At 37.4% G+C, this 18,321-nt stretch overlaps 2 protein-coding genes across 2 annotated transcripts in view; one reads left to right on the forward strand and one right to left on the reverse strand.

Moving 5' to 3' along the window:
• Positions 1-108: 108 nt before the first annotated feature.
• LOC138959384 (transcription factor A, mitochondrial-like) lies at positions 109-16,868 on the reverse strand. Its single transcript, XM_070330832.1, has 7 exons — positions 16,786-16,868; positions 15,010-15,152; positions 14,419-14,489; positions 13,650-13,799; positions 12,779-12,874; positions 12,410-12,466; positions 109-3,955 (listed from the first exon to the last, which is right to left on the reverse strand). The coding sequence occupies exons 1-7, from the start codon at positions 16,857-16,859 to the stop codon at positions 3,674-3,676; spliced, it is 873 nt and encodes a 290-aa protein (XP_070186933.1). The 5' UTR covers positions 16,860-16,868; the 3' UTR covers positions 109-3,673.
• Positions 16,869-17,096: 228 nt separating this feature from the next.
• Positions 17,097-18,321, forward strand: part of LOC138959391 (carboxypeptidase E-like) — a 37,269-nt gene continuing 36,044 nt past the window's right edge. Inside the window, exon 1 of the mRNA XM_070330855.1 lies at positions 17,097-17,517. Coding sequence (XP_070186956.1) covers positions 17,268-17,517 — 250 coding nt within the window. The 5' untranslated portion in view covers positions 17,097-17,267. The remainder of the gene's footprint in view (positions 17,518-18,321) is intronic.

Here is an 18,321-nt window from a genome sequence, read left to right on the forward strand (position 1 = left end):
AAACATCAAGCAAGATTGAAAGATGACAAGAATCATACCAAGCATAAATTACACACAGGACAAACACTACAGAACATGTAAAATAGATTCAAGCATGACAATTGCAAATCAGCTGTATAGATCTTTTATTTGCAAAAGTGTACATGTCATGTATCAAACATTTATTTCTCAAGCAGTGTATTTAAACAATTAAAAAATCAAACCTGATTAAGGTGTTACATGTGTTACAACAGATTTTGACATGGATGTTTTTTTGTTGTAAACTTACTGAATCCACTCTTCTTTTCTGTAGAAAACCCCTTATGCACATTTGTGCATCATAAAACTTTTTAAATTTCTACAAATAACTAAAGTTAAATCTGTATACGTTTTTCTTGGACATACTTATTTCCTCATTTGCGATGTAGTTTTGGAACTCGCAGATCATTTTGCAATCACACCATTTAAAGTGGGAGAATGTTAAGATATTTCCACTTTCTTAAACCTTGATATTAAAATGCTTGACCCTCACTTTTCAGCCAAGCTTTTCTTAACCTTCACTCTTTGCTCCAATGGGGGCACTCTGTTTCCCAGTCCCAAAAGACAGACTCACTCTGAATCAGAAACGATTCATGCAAACATATGGACACACCAGACCTGTTTACACTACACATTGAGCGTAGTAAACTACGAATTTGAATAATATACTACGCAACTACGCAAGTCTGTCGTTTTCTACGCAAACGGTATTTTAAAAAAAAAAAAATTTTTTCTTTCTTTTTCGTCTTTACACCTGTTCTTTGTCCCGTTGTGCTCTCACACCGTCCCGTCCCTGCACGCAAACGGTATTGTTTCGGCTACGCATATCACAATCCGTAATTTTCTTCATCTCCCTTGACCGATCCATTTTCCAATCCATGTTTTCGGCCAGCAGTCGTTTGCTGCGTGCAGCGCGTAAAGCGCCCACGGGCGTTGCGTTGTAGCTTGTTAATGCCGAATAGGCTTCTCCAAGCAAATGCCGGGCACAACTGAAAGCGTTACTGCCAAACCATGCGGGCGTTTCGACACAATGGCTGAACGCAGAGCACACGAAAGTGAAGATGAGAACTGTGAAGAAAATGACTCCGAAAGGCCACCGACCAAAAAGAAAAAGACGAGCAATGCGCCGAACCAAGTCTTTCTGCCAAAATATCATCAGGACTACCCATGCCTTGTCTTCGCAAAAAGGAAAACATCATGCTCATTGCACTGTCTGCAATTCCCATTTTTCCGTCAGTCAATCAATACATGTGGTAAAAAGTAGCGATCATTGTTCTTGTTGTTGTGATAGGTCGACGAGAAATTCTACACATTCAATTACAAAACTACACATTTGCCTCATTTTGCTCCCAGAAAATACACATGCAATGTTTTAGGGGTAAACAGGTCTGACACACTGAACACACAAAATGTGGTTAAAACAGCAATTAGTGACATTGCATGCTGTAAATGCCCGCCCAGGTAACATCTAAAAAAAGCATGGAGCTATCCATGCTATGTCACTGACTGCTATTCATAAATGCCCATGGTATAAAAAAAACTATGACAAACTAAGAAAGGCACTCGCACACTTAAATCTGTCTCCAATGAAAAAATGATACAAAGCAAATCATCCATACAGTGCAATGACATTATTTACATGCAAAAGAATAAGGCAATAGGCATTCACCAAGTTACTTACACAAAAACGCAAAAGTGAGAGGGGTCTGTGCAGCAAGAATGGAGGTGCATTTATTTGCTGCCATTTAGTACACACATTTTACTAGAACTCTTACGCATTTAACTTCTTACTCATGAAACAGAAAAAAAGCCATGACCTCTGAGGTAACAACAAAGGATTATAAAACATGAAGCAGTCCTTCACTTGACATTTTCTGCTGTTGTGTGCTTTGTTTGTTTGTTTGCTTAACGCCCAGCCGACCACGAAGGGCCATATCAGGGCGGTGCTGCTTTGACATATAACGTGCGCCATGCTGTTGTGTGCTATTGTTTAATTTATTTTCTAAATTTCCTGAAATCAAACACATTTCCGTTTTTACGTATTTGTTCTGAAATCATATCAGACTTTTGGCCTAAATAAAGAATTTCAGCAGTATTACTACACATACAACAAGTGAGATAAACGCACAATGACTAAACAAACAAATCCAGCATGAAATAAAATATTCTACACAAAACCATTTTCTTTACTTACCAGAAGAAGGTAAAAGTTACACAAACACACTATGCTTTGTGAAAAACAACCTTATTAGATACTGTGACAAATTAAAGGTCATGTTTACTGAAATGTTACAATGCAAAAATGATCAAGGTAAATATAGATGTGGAAATTGACCCGACTTTAATTCTGTATCAAAATCTTCTGCACACAGAACATACAATGAAACATACAAATCATTAATGGCTGTTCAGCAAAAGCTAAGTCACGAGCGACACACTCTTCAAAGACCTGAATCTGAGGGACTTTCCCTCTACAGAAACTACACATCGCTAAATTAAGTGTTTTTAGAATATCAGCACGAAAACAGATTACCCAGAATGATAAAAATATAGTGGTAATATCCTTTGACACAGTCTTGAAAACTTTGCCTTCTTCGCTATATTTTCCCAACAATTTCATCGAAAGTCTGTTGGTACCAAACTCAAAATAAGTCACAAGAGGCAAAGCCTTCAAGGCTCCCTAAGAAATCGACAAACAGTAACACAAACTCATTCACTCCGTCACACATACACACACACACACACAGTAAGCATAGGTGACACGGTGCAAGAGTGCGAGACACTAGATCTAGATCTGTCTGTCTGTAGCCTACTTACGGGGACACGACTGCCAGATCGACACTGCGCTTTCGACAGCGCTTCCTCGCGCACACACTGGAAACACGCTGTGCAGATCAACCTGTAGGAAATCTCCTTTGGTATCTTCTTTATTTTTCTGGGGCTACGAAACCGAACAATGTGAAATCGTCTTCCCCGAATCGGCGAACTGCAGCTGGGTGAGAACTGTATCTATACCACAATCCTTCACGCGATCTGACTTAACTTTGACCCCTGACCTGGTCTACATACCACACACGACACAAACCAGTCACCTGTTTTTACCCCCCCCAAAACCCGTTTTCTTTGGATACACACTTTAACTACATACGTGCCGACGAAATGTTGATCATTGCTTCAATACTTTGAAGCTGTTGCTTGGATAATAACCAGGTAAAATTAGTATTTCGGTGTTCAGTCAAATGTTAAAGTTTTTATCACACACACACAGACAGACAAAAGTTAGCATCGCATAGGCTACACTTATGTGAGCCAAAAAAGGCAACAGAGAACATACAGGTAGTCAACAAACCTTGGGACAAACGAAAACACAAACAAACTTTATGCATCTTAATATCCGCTTATTTTCATGACACAACCACATTGGCACTGTTTCTGATAAATGCAGGTACATGTACATGTAGGTAAAATGCTTTTCAACATCTTTTTCACGCTTTCTTTGGTTGCATCATACAATTCATCACACTCATCTATTCGAAAAGTACACACTTCAGACAAACACACACTCTGGAAGACGGCAAGCTGTGCAACACACTTCAGATTTTGCCTGCGATTGGGAAAAAAAATCGAAAAAAATCAATCGTTTAATCAATGCCATTTACTCTTCAGTCTGCACTTCTTTAGATATAGTTCTCTTCTTCACGCTTTTTGTGGTCTTGGCCTTCGCTGAGGTTTTCTTGGCTCCAGTTTTTGATTTTGCCGCTGCCGTAGGTTTCTTGGCCGCCTTCTTCTTGACCTTGGTGGAACGCACTTTCTTGGGCCTGGTCTGGGACTTTTTGCGGATGAGATCCTCCCGTCCGATTTCCCTCATCTTCTGCTCCCATTCCTTCATTTCCTGCTGGTATTTCTCACTCTCCACCTTGGCATCGTCCTGGTAGATCTGATAAGAAAATATGACAGGTGTATATATTGTCATATTGGAACTCAGCAAACCCAATAGAGAAAGTCTGTATGTATGAATACCCTCTAGCAAATAAGATTTATTTTCATTGGCAAATATTCTAGGCAGTCCTTGACAACAATCCCCCCCCCCCCCCTCCCCCCCAACATAAAAAAGTGTTAAGGCAAAATATTTGGTGATTTGAAATAATTAAACCTTTTGCAAACCGACATCACTACTCAAGATATTTAATAATTTTGAATAGAACTAAGATGCATGGTCACAGATACATTAAATGCTAACATGAAAAGGGCTTTTAGAGATGTGTATATGATTAGAATCTTAAACAGAATGAGGCAGAGCGATGTTAAGATATCAAATAACCAAAGGGAAGTAATCGCTCTTTATACATATGACACGTGTAATAGAGTAAGCGAGAGTTGTATGGAACCTTTTCTTCTGGCACCTGAGAGAATAACAAGCATTGAAATGAACAAGCGACTTTCATCCTTGTTCATTTCAATGCTTGTTATTTGGTTATTTGTGTATATGATTAGAAAAACAGATGTAATATGTACCTCTCAGTCTCAATACATAAATTATTATTAATTTATTATATGATACAATTGAGCATATTTCATCATCATTATCCTCATTACCTTTGCAACTTGCTTTCAACACAAGATTCTGCCAATAATTATAACTTGGATAAGAATCTTATGTAATGAATTGGTCTAAGATTCAAGCAACACTCGTACAACTTACAAGGTACACAAGGTTTAGCTCACAGCTTAGATTCTTCAGTCTCATATCACAAATCAACATGCAATCACACACAAAAAAAGAAATATTTCTAAATGTATCATATATCCCCAAGTAACAGAACCAATCAACATTTCATTAAAAAAACATCATTTTTTTCACCGAGTAATATGTCAATGACTGATAGGAAAAAAAAACAAAACCGAACCCAAAAAACGAAAGATAAAAGAAAAGAAAACAAGTCGCGTGAAGCGATATAAAAACATTTAGTCAAGTAACAGTTTAACACCAACAAACAGTCATCGCTGAGACTATATTTAAGATAGTCTCGACTAACCACAGCCAAAGACCAAGACGGGTCTCGCTCGTCTCCGCGTAGCGTGCAAACGCAGTACTTATAGGCCTACTTAACCTATTTTCTGTCATTCTGAGCACAGTTTTAGAGTAACCATGACAAAATGTATATATTTTTGAATTCAGGAGAAATTGAGGAATACGATGCAATCATTTTTAAATCTGTCAGTGAAAAGTTGATTTTACTAGTTTTTAAGCCTCCAAGCCAAAATGCAATACCAAAGTCCGGGCTTCGTCGAAGACTACTTGATCAAAATTTCAACCCATTTGATTGAAAAATGAGGACGTGAGAGTGCTACCTCAACTTTCACAAAAAGCCGGATATGACGTCATCAAAGACATTTTATCGAAAAAATGAAAAAAAAGTCCGGGGATATCATACCCACGAACTAACATGTGAAATTTCATGAAGATCAGTCCAGTAGTTTTCTCTGAATCGCTCTACACACACTGACAAACACACACACATACACCACCACCCTCGTCTCGATTCCCCGTCTATGTTAAAACATTCAGTCAAAACTTGACTAAATGTAAAAAGATGGCTGATCCTCATATGCCTGAAGACAAACGTGACACAAAAAAAAGCGTGACACACAAAAAAGCAGATGTTCAAAACCACAACATTGACTGCTTTGCAAACATTAGCGCCAGGCTCTTCCCTCCCTTTCACAAATCACTCCCCAACCATGGGGAGAACCTTCAGGCATAAAGGGTGTCAAATTTGTTACCCTGCCTGGCAAGGTTCCCCAATGGAAGATTAAAATCAATAATTTTCATCACAAGCCACCATCATCCAACGCTGAAGAAGAAGAATCACAAACCAAAACACACTAGCTCTGCTCTGGGTGTAACAAAGATTAACTATGTTTTTCAATAAGTGTTCCTGTCAAGCCAAAAACTCTGCCACTGACATTCTTTCTTTCTTTCTTTATTAATTTGGTGTTTAACGTCGTTTTCAACCACGAAGGTTATATCGCGACGGGGAAAGGGGGGAGATGGGATAGAGCCACTTGTCAATTGTTTCTTGTTCACAAAAGCACTAATCAAAAATTTGCTCCAGGGGCTTGCAATGTAGTACAATATATTACCTTACTGGGAGAATGCAAGTTTCCAGTACAAAGGACTTAAACATTTCTTACATACTGCTTGACTAAAATCTTTACAAAAATTTACTATATTCTATACAAGAAACACTTAAGGCTGGAGCACACTTTGGAAAGTACGTTGGAGTAGCCTCCCTTCTACGTTGGAGTAGCCTCCCTTCCCGGATTTAGAACGCGTTTCGTGTCGTAACAGATTATCCACTTACTAGCCATATCCGTATGCAAAATAATGAAATAAACATTAGGAAATGGCAGACGTTTACAAATATCGACATTCTCTATCAGTGCAATAAAAAACAATCGTTAGAACTTGCATTTACGACATGTCGTGCGTGAGAACGTGTCAGTAAACAAGCACTTTTTGCCTGGCTGAAGAACCCCACGAGTCAAGCTAAAACAGACGACAATTAGTAATGGAAAGCAGTCTGCGGATAAACATAACAAATTACTAATGAAAAAGTGTGTTCATCCCTGCTCTGGATAAAAGACATCGGACTGATGACAACGTGGCAGCGTTCACGCGAAAAGATTTTTTTTCAGATTATCGCTTCTACATTTTATTGCACGTACTTGGGGCAGATCTGAATTTCTGAAAGATGACAAATCGGTCTTGTGAGTTGAGAACCACATGTTCTTTGCCGACAGAAATCACGATGGGACAAGATGTAGATTGTGTTGAAGAGATGTTTGCAGATTATCGCATCTACATTTTATTGCTCAGATCAATGCACGTAGTTGGGGTAGATCTGAATTTCGCAATGGAAGACGACAAATCCATCTTGTGAGTTAAGAACCACACGTTCTTTGGCGGCAGAAATCACTATGGGACAAGATGAGGATTGTGTTGAGGGGCTAATACTGACTGACTTTAGATGAAGAGTTCCTAGACTGCCTGGTTTTTGTAGAGAGGCATCATGATGATATCCTGGTGTTTTTTTACGTTCTTGGTGACAACGCGCCAGAATCGCACGAAGATCGAACTCTCGAAGAAAACAAGTTTATCACTGAACATCGGAAATGTGAAATGCTCTTCCTGTCTGACCAGTCTCCCCGTTCTTGAAATCCACAGGCTACATTATTTATCAGGTAACTTACCAAACCGGAGTGTGTGTGTGTGTGTGTGTGTGTGTGTGTGTACACCGGATTACCACCATCAACGCACCCTCTTGGACTTTTCTACTATGCCTGCTGTGACATTCACGAGGATTATTGTGATTCTTGGACAATCGTGTGCCTATGCTGGACTTGCAGGAAGACAAACGGTGCCGGAACGGTATACGTGCTGCCAAGTGTGCACGTCCAGAGCGCAGTGTGAACCGAGAGTGAGTGTGTCATTGTGTGGAAGTTTTGCTTGATTGATTTATTCATGATTTAATTTGCTTTTTGGTTCAATAGTAAAATCTGTGTACGTTATACTTTGTATTTTGTGGTGTGATTCGCCCGAGTGCGAGACCCCCATCCCCGAACGCCTCTGTGGGTGGAATTGTATATATATATATATATACTTGTGTAACGTGAGTGTGTAGATGAGAATGTGAAAGTTGCTTTGGACCCAGATCTATACACACAGCAGACACCAACGCAACAGCTAAGTTTCAGCCTGACAAAGAAATTCGAGTGACACAGCTAATACCTATAATGGCTGTACTTGTTATTTCTCTATTAAAACAAATGTTTCAAGATCTTTAGGCCAAAACAAATAAATTGTCTGTTTCTATTAACATGGCTAAAAAAAAATAGGGTAGGTAGGTAGGTGTTTTTGTTGTTGTTGTTGCCAGGATAGAATTCTTGAAAATAACTAAATGACACAAAGAGAGTGACAATAGATAGATTTATAAAAAATAAAAAAACAAATGTGACAAAGGAAAATGATTGTTTTACCTGGTCTGGAATCTTCAGTAGTAATTGCATAAAAAAAAGTCTGATATATCAATTATCATGTTAACTTTTTCTTAAAATGGGTGCGTTAAATCCTAGTCTGTTTGTTTTTAATGGACTAAGCAATCCTTGGACTGACAGAAAAGATGTATTTTAAAAATGTCCAGTTGCTTTTACTTATTTTTCTAATTGGAAGAGAATACAAATTATGCACTCTTTTCTGTTCAAATGGGTAGAGGGCGGGGGTAGTAAAAGGATCACAGTTCAAGATTTTGCGCGACAAGAGGTGTGTTTCTTTTATAAAGAGCAAAAACTCAACTTGGTATCTAACACTATTTCTGAACACTGTAACCACTTTAGCACTTTTGTTCTTTTTTTTCTTCTGTCTTCCAAACTTCTAATTCAGCTTCAAAAATGATTAAAAAAAAGTGTTTTTTTCTTCTGAAATCTACAGTTAAATCACTATTTTGGATATTCTATTTTGCTTCCCTATTTATCTTCTTAATTTTGTGATCATCTGATTACCTTGCTTTTCTATTTGGAAGATAATATGCACTCTTTTCTGAAAAATGGGTAGGGGGTGGGGGTAGTAAAAGCATCACAGTTCAAGATTTTGCACGACAAGAGGTGTGTTTCTTTTAACTGTGATGAAGAGGGATAACTCAACTTGGTACCAAACACTATTTCTGAACACTGTAACCACTTTAGCACTTTCATTTTTTTCTCTCTGTCTTCCAAGCTTTAAAATTCAGCTAATAAAATGAGTAAAAAAGTGGGGTTTTTTCAGAATTCACCAGTTAAATCACTATGTTGGATGTTCTATTTTGCTTCCCTATTTCTGTTCTTCAGTTTTTGATCATCTGACTACCCTGCTTTTCTATTTGGTAGATAATATGCACTCTTTTCTGAAAAAATGGGTAGGGGGTGGGGGAAGTAAAAGTATCACAGTTCAAGATTTTGGCCGACAAGAGGTGTATTTCTTTTAACAGTGGTAAAGAGGGATAACTCAACTTGGTATCTAACACTATTTCTGAACACTGTAATCACTTTAACACTTTTAATTTATGTTTGTTTGTGTTCCAAGTTTTAAATTAAGCTTCAAAAATGGGTAAAAAAAATAGTTTTCTCATAATTCACAAGTTAAATCATTATGTTGGATGTTCTATTTTGCTTCCCTCTTTCTCTTAAGTTTTTGATCAACTGACTACCCTGCTTTTCTATTTGGAAGATAATATGCACTCTTTTCTGAAAAATGGTAAGGGGGTGGGGGTAGTAAAAGCAACACAGTTCAAAATTTTGCGCGTTAAGAGGTGTGTTTTTTTTTAAATTGGTAAAGAGGGATAACTCAACTTTGTATCTAACACTATTTCTGAACACTGTAATCACTTTAACACTTTTGATTTATGTTTGTCTGTGTTCCAAGTTTCAAATTAAGCTTCAAAAATGGGTTAAAAAAATGGTTTTTTAATAATTCACAAGTTAAATCATTATGTTGGATGTTCTATTTTGCTTTCCTCTTTCTCTTCTTTAAGTTTTTGATCATCTGACTACCCTGCTTTTCTATTTGAAAGATAATATGCACTCTTTTCTGAAAAATGGGTAGGGGGTGAGGGTAGTAAAAGCATCACAGTTCAAGATTTTGCGCGACAAGAGGTGTGTTTCTTTTAACTGTGATGAAGAGGGATAACTCAACTTGGTACCAAACACTATTTCTGAACACTGTAACCACTTTAGCACTTTCATTTTTTTTCTCTCTGTCTTCCAAGCTTTAAAATTCAGCTAATAAAATGAGTAAAAAAGTGGGTTTTTTCAGAATTCACCAGTTAAATCACTATGTTGGATGTTCTATTTTGCTTCCCTATTTCTGTTCTGAAGTTTTTGATCATCTGACTACCCTGCTTTTCTATTTGGTAGATAATATGCACTCTTTTCTGAAAAAATGGGTAGGGGGTGGGGGAAGTAAAAGTATCACAGTTCAAGATTTTGCGTGACAAGAGGTGTATTTCTTTTAACAGTGGTAAAGAGGGATAACTCAACTTGGTATCTAACACTATTTCTGAACACTGTAATCACTTTAACACTTTTAATTTATGTTTGTTTGTGTTCCAAGTTTTAAATTAAGCTTCAAAAATGGGTAAAAAAAATAGTTTTCTCATAATTCACAAGTTAAATCATTATGTTGGATGTTCTATTTTGCTTCCCTCTTTCTCTTCTTAAGTTTTTGATCATCTGACTACCCTGCTTTTCTATTTGGAAGATAATATGCACTCTTTTCTGACAAATGGGAAGGGGGTGGGGGTAGTAAAAGCATCACAGTTCAAAATTTTGCACGTTAAGGTGTATTTTTTTTTAAATTGGTAAAGAGGGATAACTCAACTTGGTATCTAACACTATTTCTGAACACTGTAATCACTTTAACACTTTTGATTTATGTTTGTCTGTGTTCCAAGTTTCAAATTAAGCTTCAAAAATGGGTAAAAAAATGGTTTTTTAATCATTCACAAGTTAAATCATTATGTTGGATGTTCTATTTTGCTTCCCTCTTTCTCTTCTTTAAGTTTTTGATCATCTGACTACCCTGCTTTTCTATTTGAAAGATAATATGCACTCTTTTCTGAAAAATGGGTAGGGGGTGGGGGTAGTAAAAGCATCACAGTTCAAGATTTTGCGCGACAAGAGGTGTGTTTTTTTTAACTGTGATGAAGAAGGATAACTCAACTTGGTATCAAACACTATTTCTGAACACTGTAACCACTTTAGCACTTCTAAATTTTTTTTCTGTCTTCAGTTCCAAGCTTTAAATTAAGCTAATAAAATGAGTAAAAAAGTGGGGTTTTTTTTAGAATTCACCAGTTAAATCACTGTTGGATGTTCTATTTTGCTTCCCTATTTCTGTTCTGAAGTTTTTGATCATCTGACTACCCTGCTTTTCTATTTGGTAGATAATAATTATGCACTCTTTTCTGAAAAAATGGGTAGGGGGTGGGGGAAGTAAAAGTATCACAGTTCAAGATTTTGCGCGACAAGAGGTGTATTTCTTTTAACAGTGGTAAAGAGGGATAACTCAACTTGGTATCTAACACTATTTCTGAACACTGTAATCACTTTAACACTTTTAATATATGTTTGTCTGTGTTCCAAGTTTCAAATTAAGCTTCACAAATGGGTAAAAAAAATAGTTTTCTCATAATTCACAAGTTAAATCATTATGTTGGATGTTCTATTTTGCTTCCCTCTTTCTCTTCTTAAGTTTTTGATCATCTGACTACCCTGCTTTTCTATTTGGAAGATAATATGCACTCTTTTCTGACAAATGGGAAGGGGGTGGGGGTAGTAAAAGCATCACAGTTCAAAATTTTGCGCGTTAAGAGGTATATTTTTTTTTAAATTGGTAAAGAGGGATAACTCAACTTGGTATCTAACACTATTTCTGAACACTGTAATCACTTTAACACTTTTAATCAATGTTTGTTGGTGTTCCATGCTTCAAATTGAGCTTCAAAATGGATACAAAAGGATTTTTTTCCGAATTCACAAGTAAAATCACTACGTTTAATGTTCTATTTTGCTTCCCTATTTCTCTTCTTCAGTTTGTGATCATCTGATTGTTATTTTGTTTACATTTTCACAATACAATATTGCAACTTATTCAGTAGTGTTTGCGTGAAAAAATCTGATACCTATGCTTAAACTTCAGTCGTTATCTTAAAATTTTGCGCGTTAAGCCCTTTATATTTTGTATTTTCCTGATAAAGCAAACATTGAACTAACAGAAAAAGTAACTTTTAAAACTACCTAATCACTTTGAAATTGGGCCTCCAAAGTGTACTCCAGCCTTAACAAGGGTAAAAGGAGAAACAGAATCCGTTAGTCGCCTCTTATGACATGCTGGGGAGCATCGGGTAAATTCTTCCCCCTAACTCGCGGGGGGGAGCTACTGACATTGATCATACATGTAAACTGAACTGCCAACACTTACTGCCCCATCACAACTACAACACAAGTTTCTGTTCAAGGAAAACAACCTTCCTAACACAAATTAATAATTCACGACAGGACAACCTGCTCTGTATTAAGAGAAAATCTGCCGGATGTCTCAAGAGTCATTCAAAGAACTTTCCAGCAGAATATTAAAACCGAAACTGAGCGCCCATATTAGTTTATTACACATGTACTCTAAGTCTCACTCACAAACACACAAACGTCAGAGAGAGAGAGAGAGAGAGAGAGAGAGAGAGAGAGAGAGAGAGAGAGAGAGAGAGAGAGAGAGAGGGGTGGGGGGGGGGGGGGGGGGGGGCGAGCGTGACAACAACAGCAACATTAGTCAATAACAAAAACAAAAAAAAGTAAATACCTCTTTCTCCTCTTGAGGCATTAGCTTCCAGTACTCTACCAGACCTTTCACAAATGTCTGCACACAAAAACACTCATAAACTTATTCTAAATATGAAACCATACCCAAATCTCTCTTTTTTTGTAATAGGTCGTTCATTCTGGTTCACACATCATGGCCTCCATGAAAGATAAGAAAAATGGTTCAAAATTATCAAAACTCACTGTTGTTTAATCATTCGGACATTCCACAGACTTCTTGCAAAGGGAATTCTTCACATGGTGAATGTCTTTACGTTACTGCAATTCGCAGTTTATGCTTATTCCACAAGAACAACAAAAGATGTAATTGCAGTTTCTACCAATCATAAACAAATCTTTGATGACTCACTGTCGGATGGGCATTTCCGCGTTCTAAGCGTGAAGACCTAATAAACAGCATAAAGGCATTTGGTGGTCTTTTCGGCTTTCCAAACTTCCTCAGTTCCTGAAAGAAAGAAGATTAGTGGTCAAATGAAAGAGCATAGCAACAGTAAAGACACGATGACAATCCACTTTCAGCAAGTACACACTCTGACTGCAGCTCGAAATGGTCAGATCTCTGTTCCTGATAAATGTGAATCCTTTATGTTTCAAATAAACACAGGTATAGGGTAGATGTATGTAGTTCCGATCATGTTTACTGCTTCATTCTCAGGGCTCTAAGTCATAAAGTTTAGTATAGACAACTTGTCTGGCAAGATAGTGTATTCTATGAGCTAATTTTACTTTGAATATGTGTCTGTTTGATAACGTTCAGATGTTTAGCGGGTTCTTTTTCGGTAAATGTTGGAGGTAGGTGTGTTGTCCTCAATCAGACTTGGGGTTATCTAAATCCAACCAGAACACTCGCCCAAAGGCATGCACACACTCGTGAGGTGTGCCGATTTATTCAGCAAGACAAGTGCACAGCTGTCTGGAAGAGGGTGTAGTGGCTGCTTCTACTTTATCAACAAAACATTCATTGGAAATGATAACGAAATATATTATCTAATATACTGACGTGTTTCTATGTTCTTTCTTTATAAACAGTAACAGATTTTACTCAAATTTAGTAAAGCCGTTTGTATTTCCTGTATAGTGGCTAGATTGAGATCCAGATTCCACAAACTGCATATCTAAATCCGAACCATGAGACTCAATTGTGCTGTCGCCACGCAAAGCACTTTTCATATATAATATGAATAAAATACTTTTAACTCTAAATAAATAATTACTCATACCATTTTATGCCTGCGTTCGATCTTGGCTTGTTTTTTATTCTTCTTCTGCAGAAAGAATTGTTCCCTCTCCTGATCATTCAGTCCATCCAAGAACATCATGTATTTCTCACGGTATGCTTGCATCTGTTCGTTTGCATCGAGCTTTAGTTTCTGAAACAGGTACAATACAATGCTGTACAATGGTCAACAACAGCTAGAATATTTACTTGTACGTGAACATTTGCAAACCTTTACTGGTTAACTTTAATCATGTGGCTTACGGACCAGTACAAATACCATTTATCCTATCAAAAAACATCCTGTTTTCATCCTTATCAGCATTGTTTATTCAGTGCAGTATAAACACAAAGAATGTATTTCACCAGTTTTTAACATGGCATCATGGTACTTCTTCTTCTTCTTCTGCGTTCGTGGGCTGAAACTCCCACGTACACTCGTGTTTTTTGCACGAGTGGAAGTTTACGTGTATGACCGTTTTTTACCCCGCCATTTAGGCAGCCATACGCCGTTTTCGGAGGAGCATCATGGTACAGTACATCACGTTTTCACTCTGTGGTTTGCATGCTTGCACCCTACTTGGTAGTCTGTATTATGGAGTGATGCAAATTAATCCTTCTCACTGAAGTTGGTCAGCTCTTATTTCTTGCACTGTGCTTATAAAACAAATGCTCTATTCAAAACCTTTAGCCCTCAACTGAGCTAGCTGAAGCACTTTTTTTGTACAATGTCACTGTTCTTTTTTCGTACACGTTTGTTTTTTACAACTTACATTTTTCTCTTCTGGGTCCAATTCACGCCACATTACACTGCAAATTTTAGCTTTTTCTCCTATACTGGCACCTGCAATAACAGACCAGTTTATTAAACATGGATGAATTTCATATTCAGTTCATTGTATTCAAAAAAAAAACAGTAGCAAATACAAAAAGTCCTGGCAGTAAGCAAGCAATCTTGCATCAGAACACATTGACCACACACTTCCTACCTGTCTAGGAACAAACTTTAAATTGTAATGCACAGATAGATCTAAGAAGTGTAACAGGCTAAGACACTGGTTCAAGGGATGACTGCATGCCTTAAAAGTTACCACGTAATTAACTTATCAAGATGTAAACTCACATAGTTACAGTTACACTTACACTCAGTTACAGTGAATTTATAAACCACAACGGTTCACTGGCTAATGTACACAAATAACTCGTAGTCGTATGAGGTCTTAGCAAAATATTCCAGTCAAGAGCTTGACTTAATGCCAGTTGTTTTATATTGATCAACTAAATCATTAAGAAGAATTTAATCAACTTCGCTCTATGTCCAAATTAAAAACATTTAAAAGTGGTGCAAACAACAGAATTGTTACCTGGCTTTTTGCTGTTTATCACTGAAGTTTTCATTTCCATGAATTTACAGAAGGCACCAGCTGGCTTCTTTGGTGGTTCCAGTGACAAGAAGCGCTGCGAGATGCTAACCAGGCATCGCCTATGGTGAAGATTTGGATGTACACTAAAATTAGAAAAACATACACACACATATTAAATCACCAAATTTCTTAACTCTCCTTTCTTTTATTTCGCTCTCTTCTTCTTTATTCCTAAGTGTTTAGGTGGTTTCTGAAAGATCGAACTCGAAGATTTCCACAACAAAGCTCACTAGTCACTGACTCCATTCAGATTCAGCAATCACTGATCTCCATAAATCTTTCTCCCCATAACAAAATAAAGACCACCGTTCTTTGAATTTAACATAATAAAAAAATCGTTATGAATGACTGGAAATTGCAGTTTCCCGAGCATAGGGGCTCCGTATAACTGACTCATCCGTTCTCCAGCCACGGCCTTTAACAAAGGAAGGAAGACAACTTTGTTGATGTTACGGCATTCAATTTCTGGCAGCCATTTTCCTGGATCAAGTGACCAAATTAATTAATTGACAATTGTGCCTAATTTTGAATTTAAGTTCATCGATTAGTTTAACTCTTTGCCTTGATGAAAGTGACTCGTATACAAAAAAAATAAAAATAAGGGTAACGTTGAACTTTAGCTCATAATTCAGAAGCATTTATAACCCTCTAAATTTGCAGAACCAGTGATGGCGCTAGTATTTTTTCAAACCGGTACGCAAACTGTTATGATACAAATAGTCCAGAAAAAAACGGTAGGCTGGTCATTGGAACCAGTAAGAGTCCAACTCACAGTACTGGATTTGTTGTTTTACCAGCAAAAAAACCACGGTAGTTCAAAAATCAACCGGTAGGTCATACCGGCTACCATTTTTTGTTCCGGTATTTTCTCAATTCAACCGGTAAAATACCGGTAATTACCGGTTAACGCCAATACTGCAGAACCTGCACTTGTAAACATAACAAGTCATTTTAGATCCCTTTGGAGTCACGGAATGAACTGTACGAATGCATTTCGTTTACATGCGTCAAAGAAGGAATTATCCGTGTTAGCTGACAAGGTAGGCAACTCTGTCGTGTAACTGTAAGTGATGTCCCTTGGTTGAATTTGAAAACGTATGCATTTTCGCATCATTTTCGTTGATCAAACAACCATATTAATTACTTATGCTTAAGTTTGGAGCTCAATCCGTCAATTAATTTCATGACAAATGTTCTTTGGCTTGCATGATTACACTTACACTAGGGACATTTAACAAAATAAGTAAAGATTGAATGCCACTGGATTCTGAGCCATGAATTTAACACGCTCAAGATCAACATTACCAAAATAAGTCCATAAAATGCCACTGGAGTGTGAGCTCTGAATGTACCGGACTTAAAACAATCACTGTGACTGTAGCCTGACCTTCATGTCAAGCGCTTCTTCAAGTTCTTGTTACAACTTACATGCCTTTAATCCTTTCTTGCAAACCAAAACTGATTGTCCAATATGATAATCATATGTACACCTAACAACTTACTGAGTAAGTGGCCCGACACAAAATTTAGTTTTTTTGTGGTAAAAGCAAAGAGGAGTCAGTTTTTTCTGCACAGATGAAGCAGACGACAGGAATTTTGAAAAACAGAGGCATTTATGTTTCCTGTAATTCCTAATTCAATGCAAATGTTGATAGACAGGCGAGGAAACGCAATACATTGTAGTCGGGCATACATTTCTAATGCATTTTCACCTACCTAGATGCGACAGGGGGGACGCGGCTGTGAAAAATATCAATAAAGGCTCGCACACATGCCGCCCTGACAGCCATGTTTGAGGCAGTCGCGCGCAGTCGGGGGTTGAGATTATTTTCAAGATGTCGTATTTTGTAAGTGCGATATATATTACTGTAAGCGTTAAATCTATGAAGTCAAAACAACTAACATAACTTTAAATTAAACAATATTGCAAAACTTTAGCAAAGTATGCAAATAAAATCCTCAGGAAACAAGATTAATTCGTAGATCGTATTCTCACATAATGATAGACCCCGTTGACGCCATTATTTGCGTCAGGAGCATAAATTATCACTAATGACGCGAATGTGTTTGTGGCAGAAAAGGCTGGCAGCTGTTTCTGTGAGAAAGCAGCCTCTTCGACTCTCTTTCGCATCAGACCTCAACTTGAGAGGCTTCTCACGATTCAGCGTCCGCACTGCCAGCAGATTGAAGAGATCAAAATGAATCAATCATTGGTAAAGGTTTCGATCTTTACCTTTGCCTGTCTGGCACTGGTTCAGGCATCGGAACCAGAAAAGATCAATTTCGAATCCATCCACCATGACCATCCCGCTACAGTGGCTCTTCTTGATGAGGTGAACAAGAAATGTCCTGAGATCACCAGACTGTACAACCTGAGTGAACCTTCAGTACAGGGCAGGGAGCTGATCGTCATTGAGATGACTGAAGAACCAGGCAAACACATAATAAGTAAGTAATCAATCAAGTCTAAGACTTTTTGGGTGTTGTTTCCTGTTCAGCATGTTTTTGTGTAGCAAATAATCGTGTATGATTTAGGAGCTACCAAAGCGCAAGTCAGGCTTCATTTCTTTGGTTACTGGCTGAACTGTGGATCTGTCTTTGAGTCTTCAACTTAAGTGTCACTGCCCCCTCTTGGATGTACATTATATTCCAGGATGATTTGAGTATGTTGTAAATATCAAGGCAGAAAACCTTATTCACCATAGCACATCTATTTGGTTTTTAAGCTTAGATCCAATATAAATTTGAACAGTCTCCTGAAGTCCAAAAGCAGTTTCCTATTTTGTAGATCGACTTCCATGAACACAAATAATTATTAAACATAATGTACATGTATCATTGTATGGCAGCAGTTCCACACAGAAGAATTTGAAATTAGCTTTGGAGCTTTGACATGTCTTTATCTTAGTCATAAGAAGATCCTAGCAGTTTAAGATGAGATTACTTTTGAATTATATAAAATTACCAAGTAGACATCATATCAGGTACATGTATTGTGTTATTTTGTGAATTTGTTTCTGTTCTCTTCTTCTTTCTCATAATTTTAACCTTTTCCACTTATATATATATTTTCACTTCAATATCTAAAGCAGTTGGTAAACAGAATAAGCTTTTGAACAGTACATGTATGTATTTCTAATTTTGGCATCCAGTTTACTGACTATACATTTTGTAAACTATAACACTGAGGCCAACAAAAAAAAAGGTCTGTTTACGGTAACATAGGCCAAAACAAGAGGCGAAGCCTTCAAG

This window comes from Littorina saxatilis, linkage group LG2 (genome assembly GCF_037325665.1).
Source record: "Littorina saxatilis isolate snail1 linkage group LG2, US_GU_Lsax_2.0, whole genome shotgun sequence".
Lineage (NCBI taxonomy): Eukaryota > Metazoa > Mollusca > Gastropoda > Littorinimorpha > Littorinidae > Littorina > Littorina saxatilis.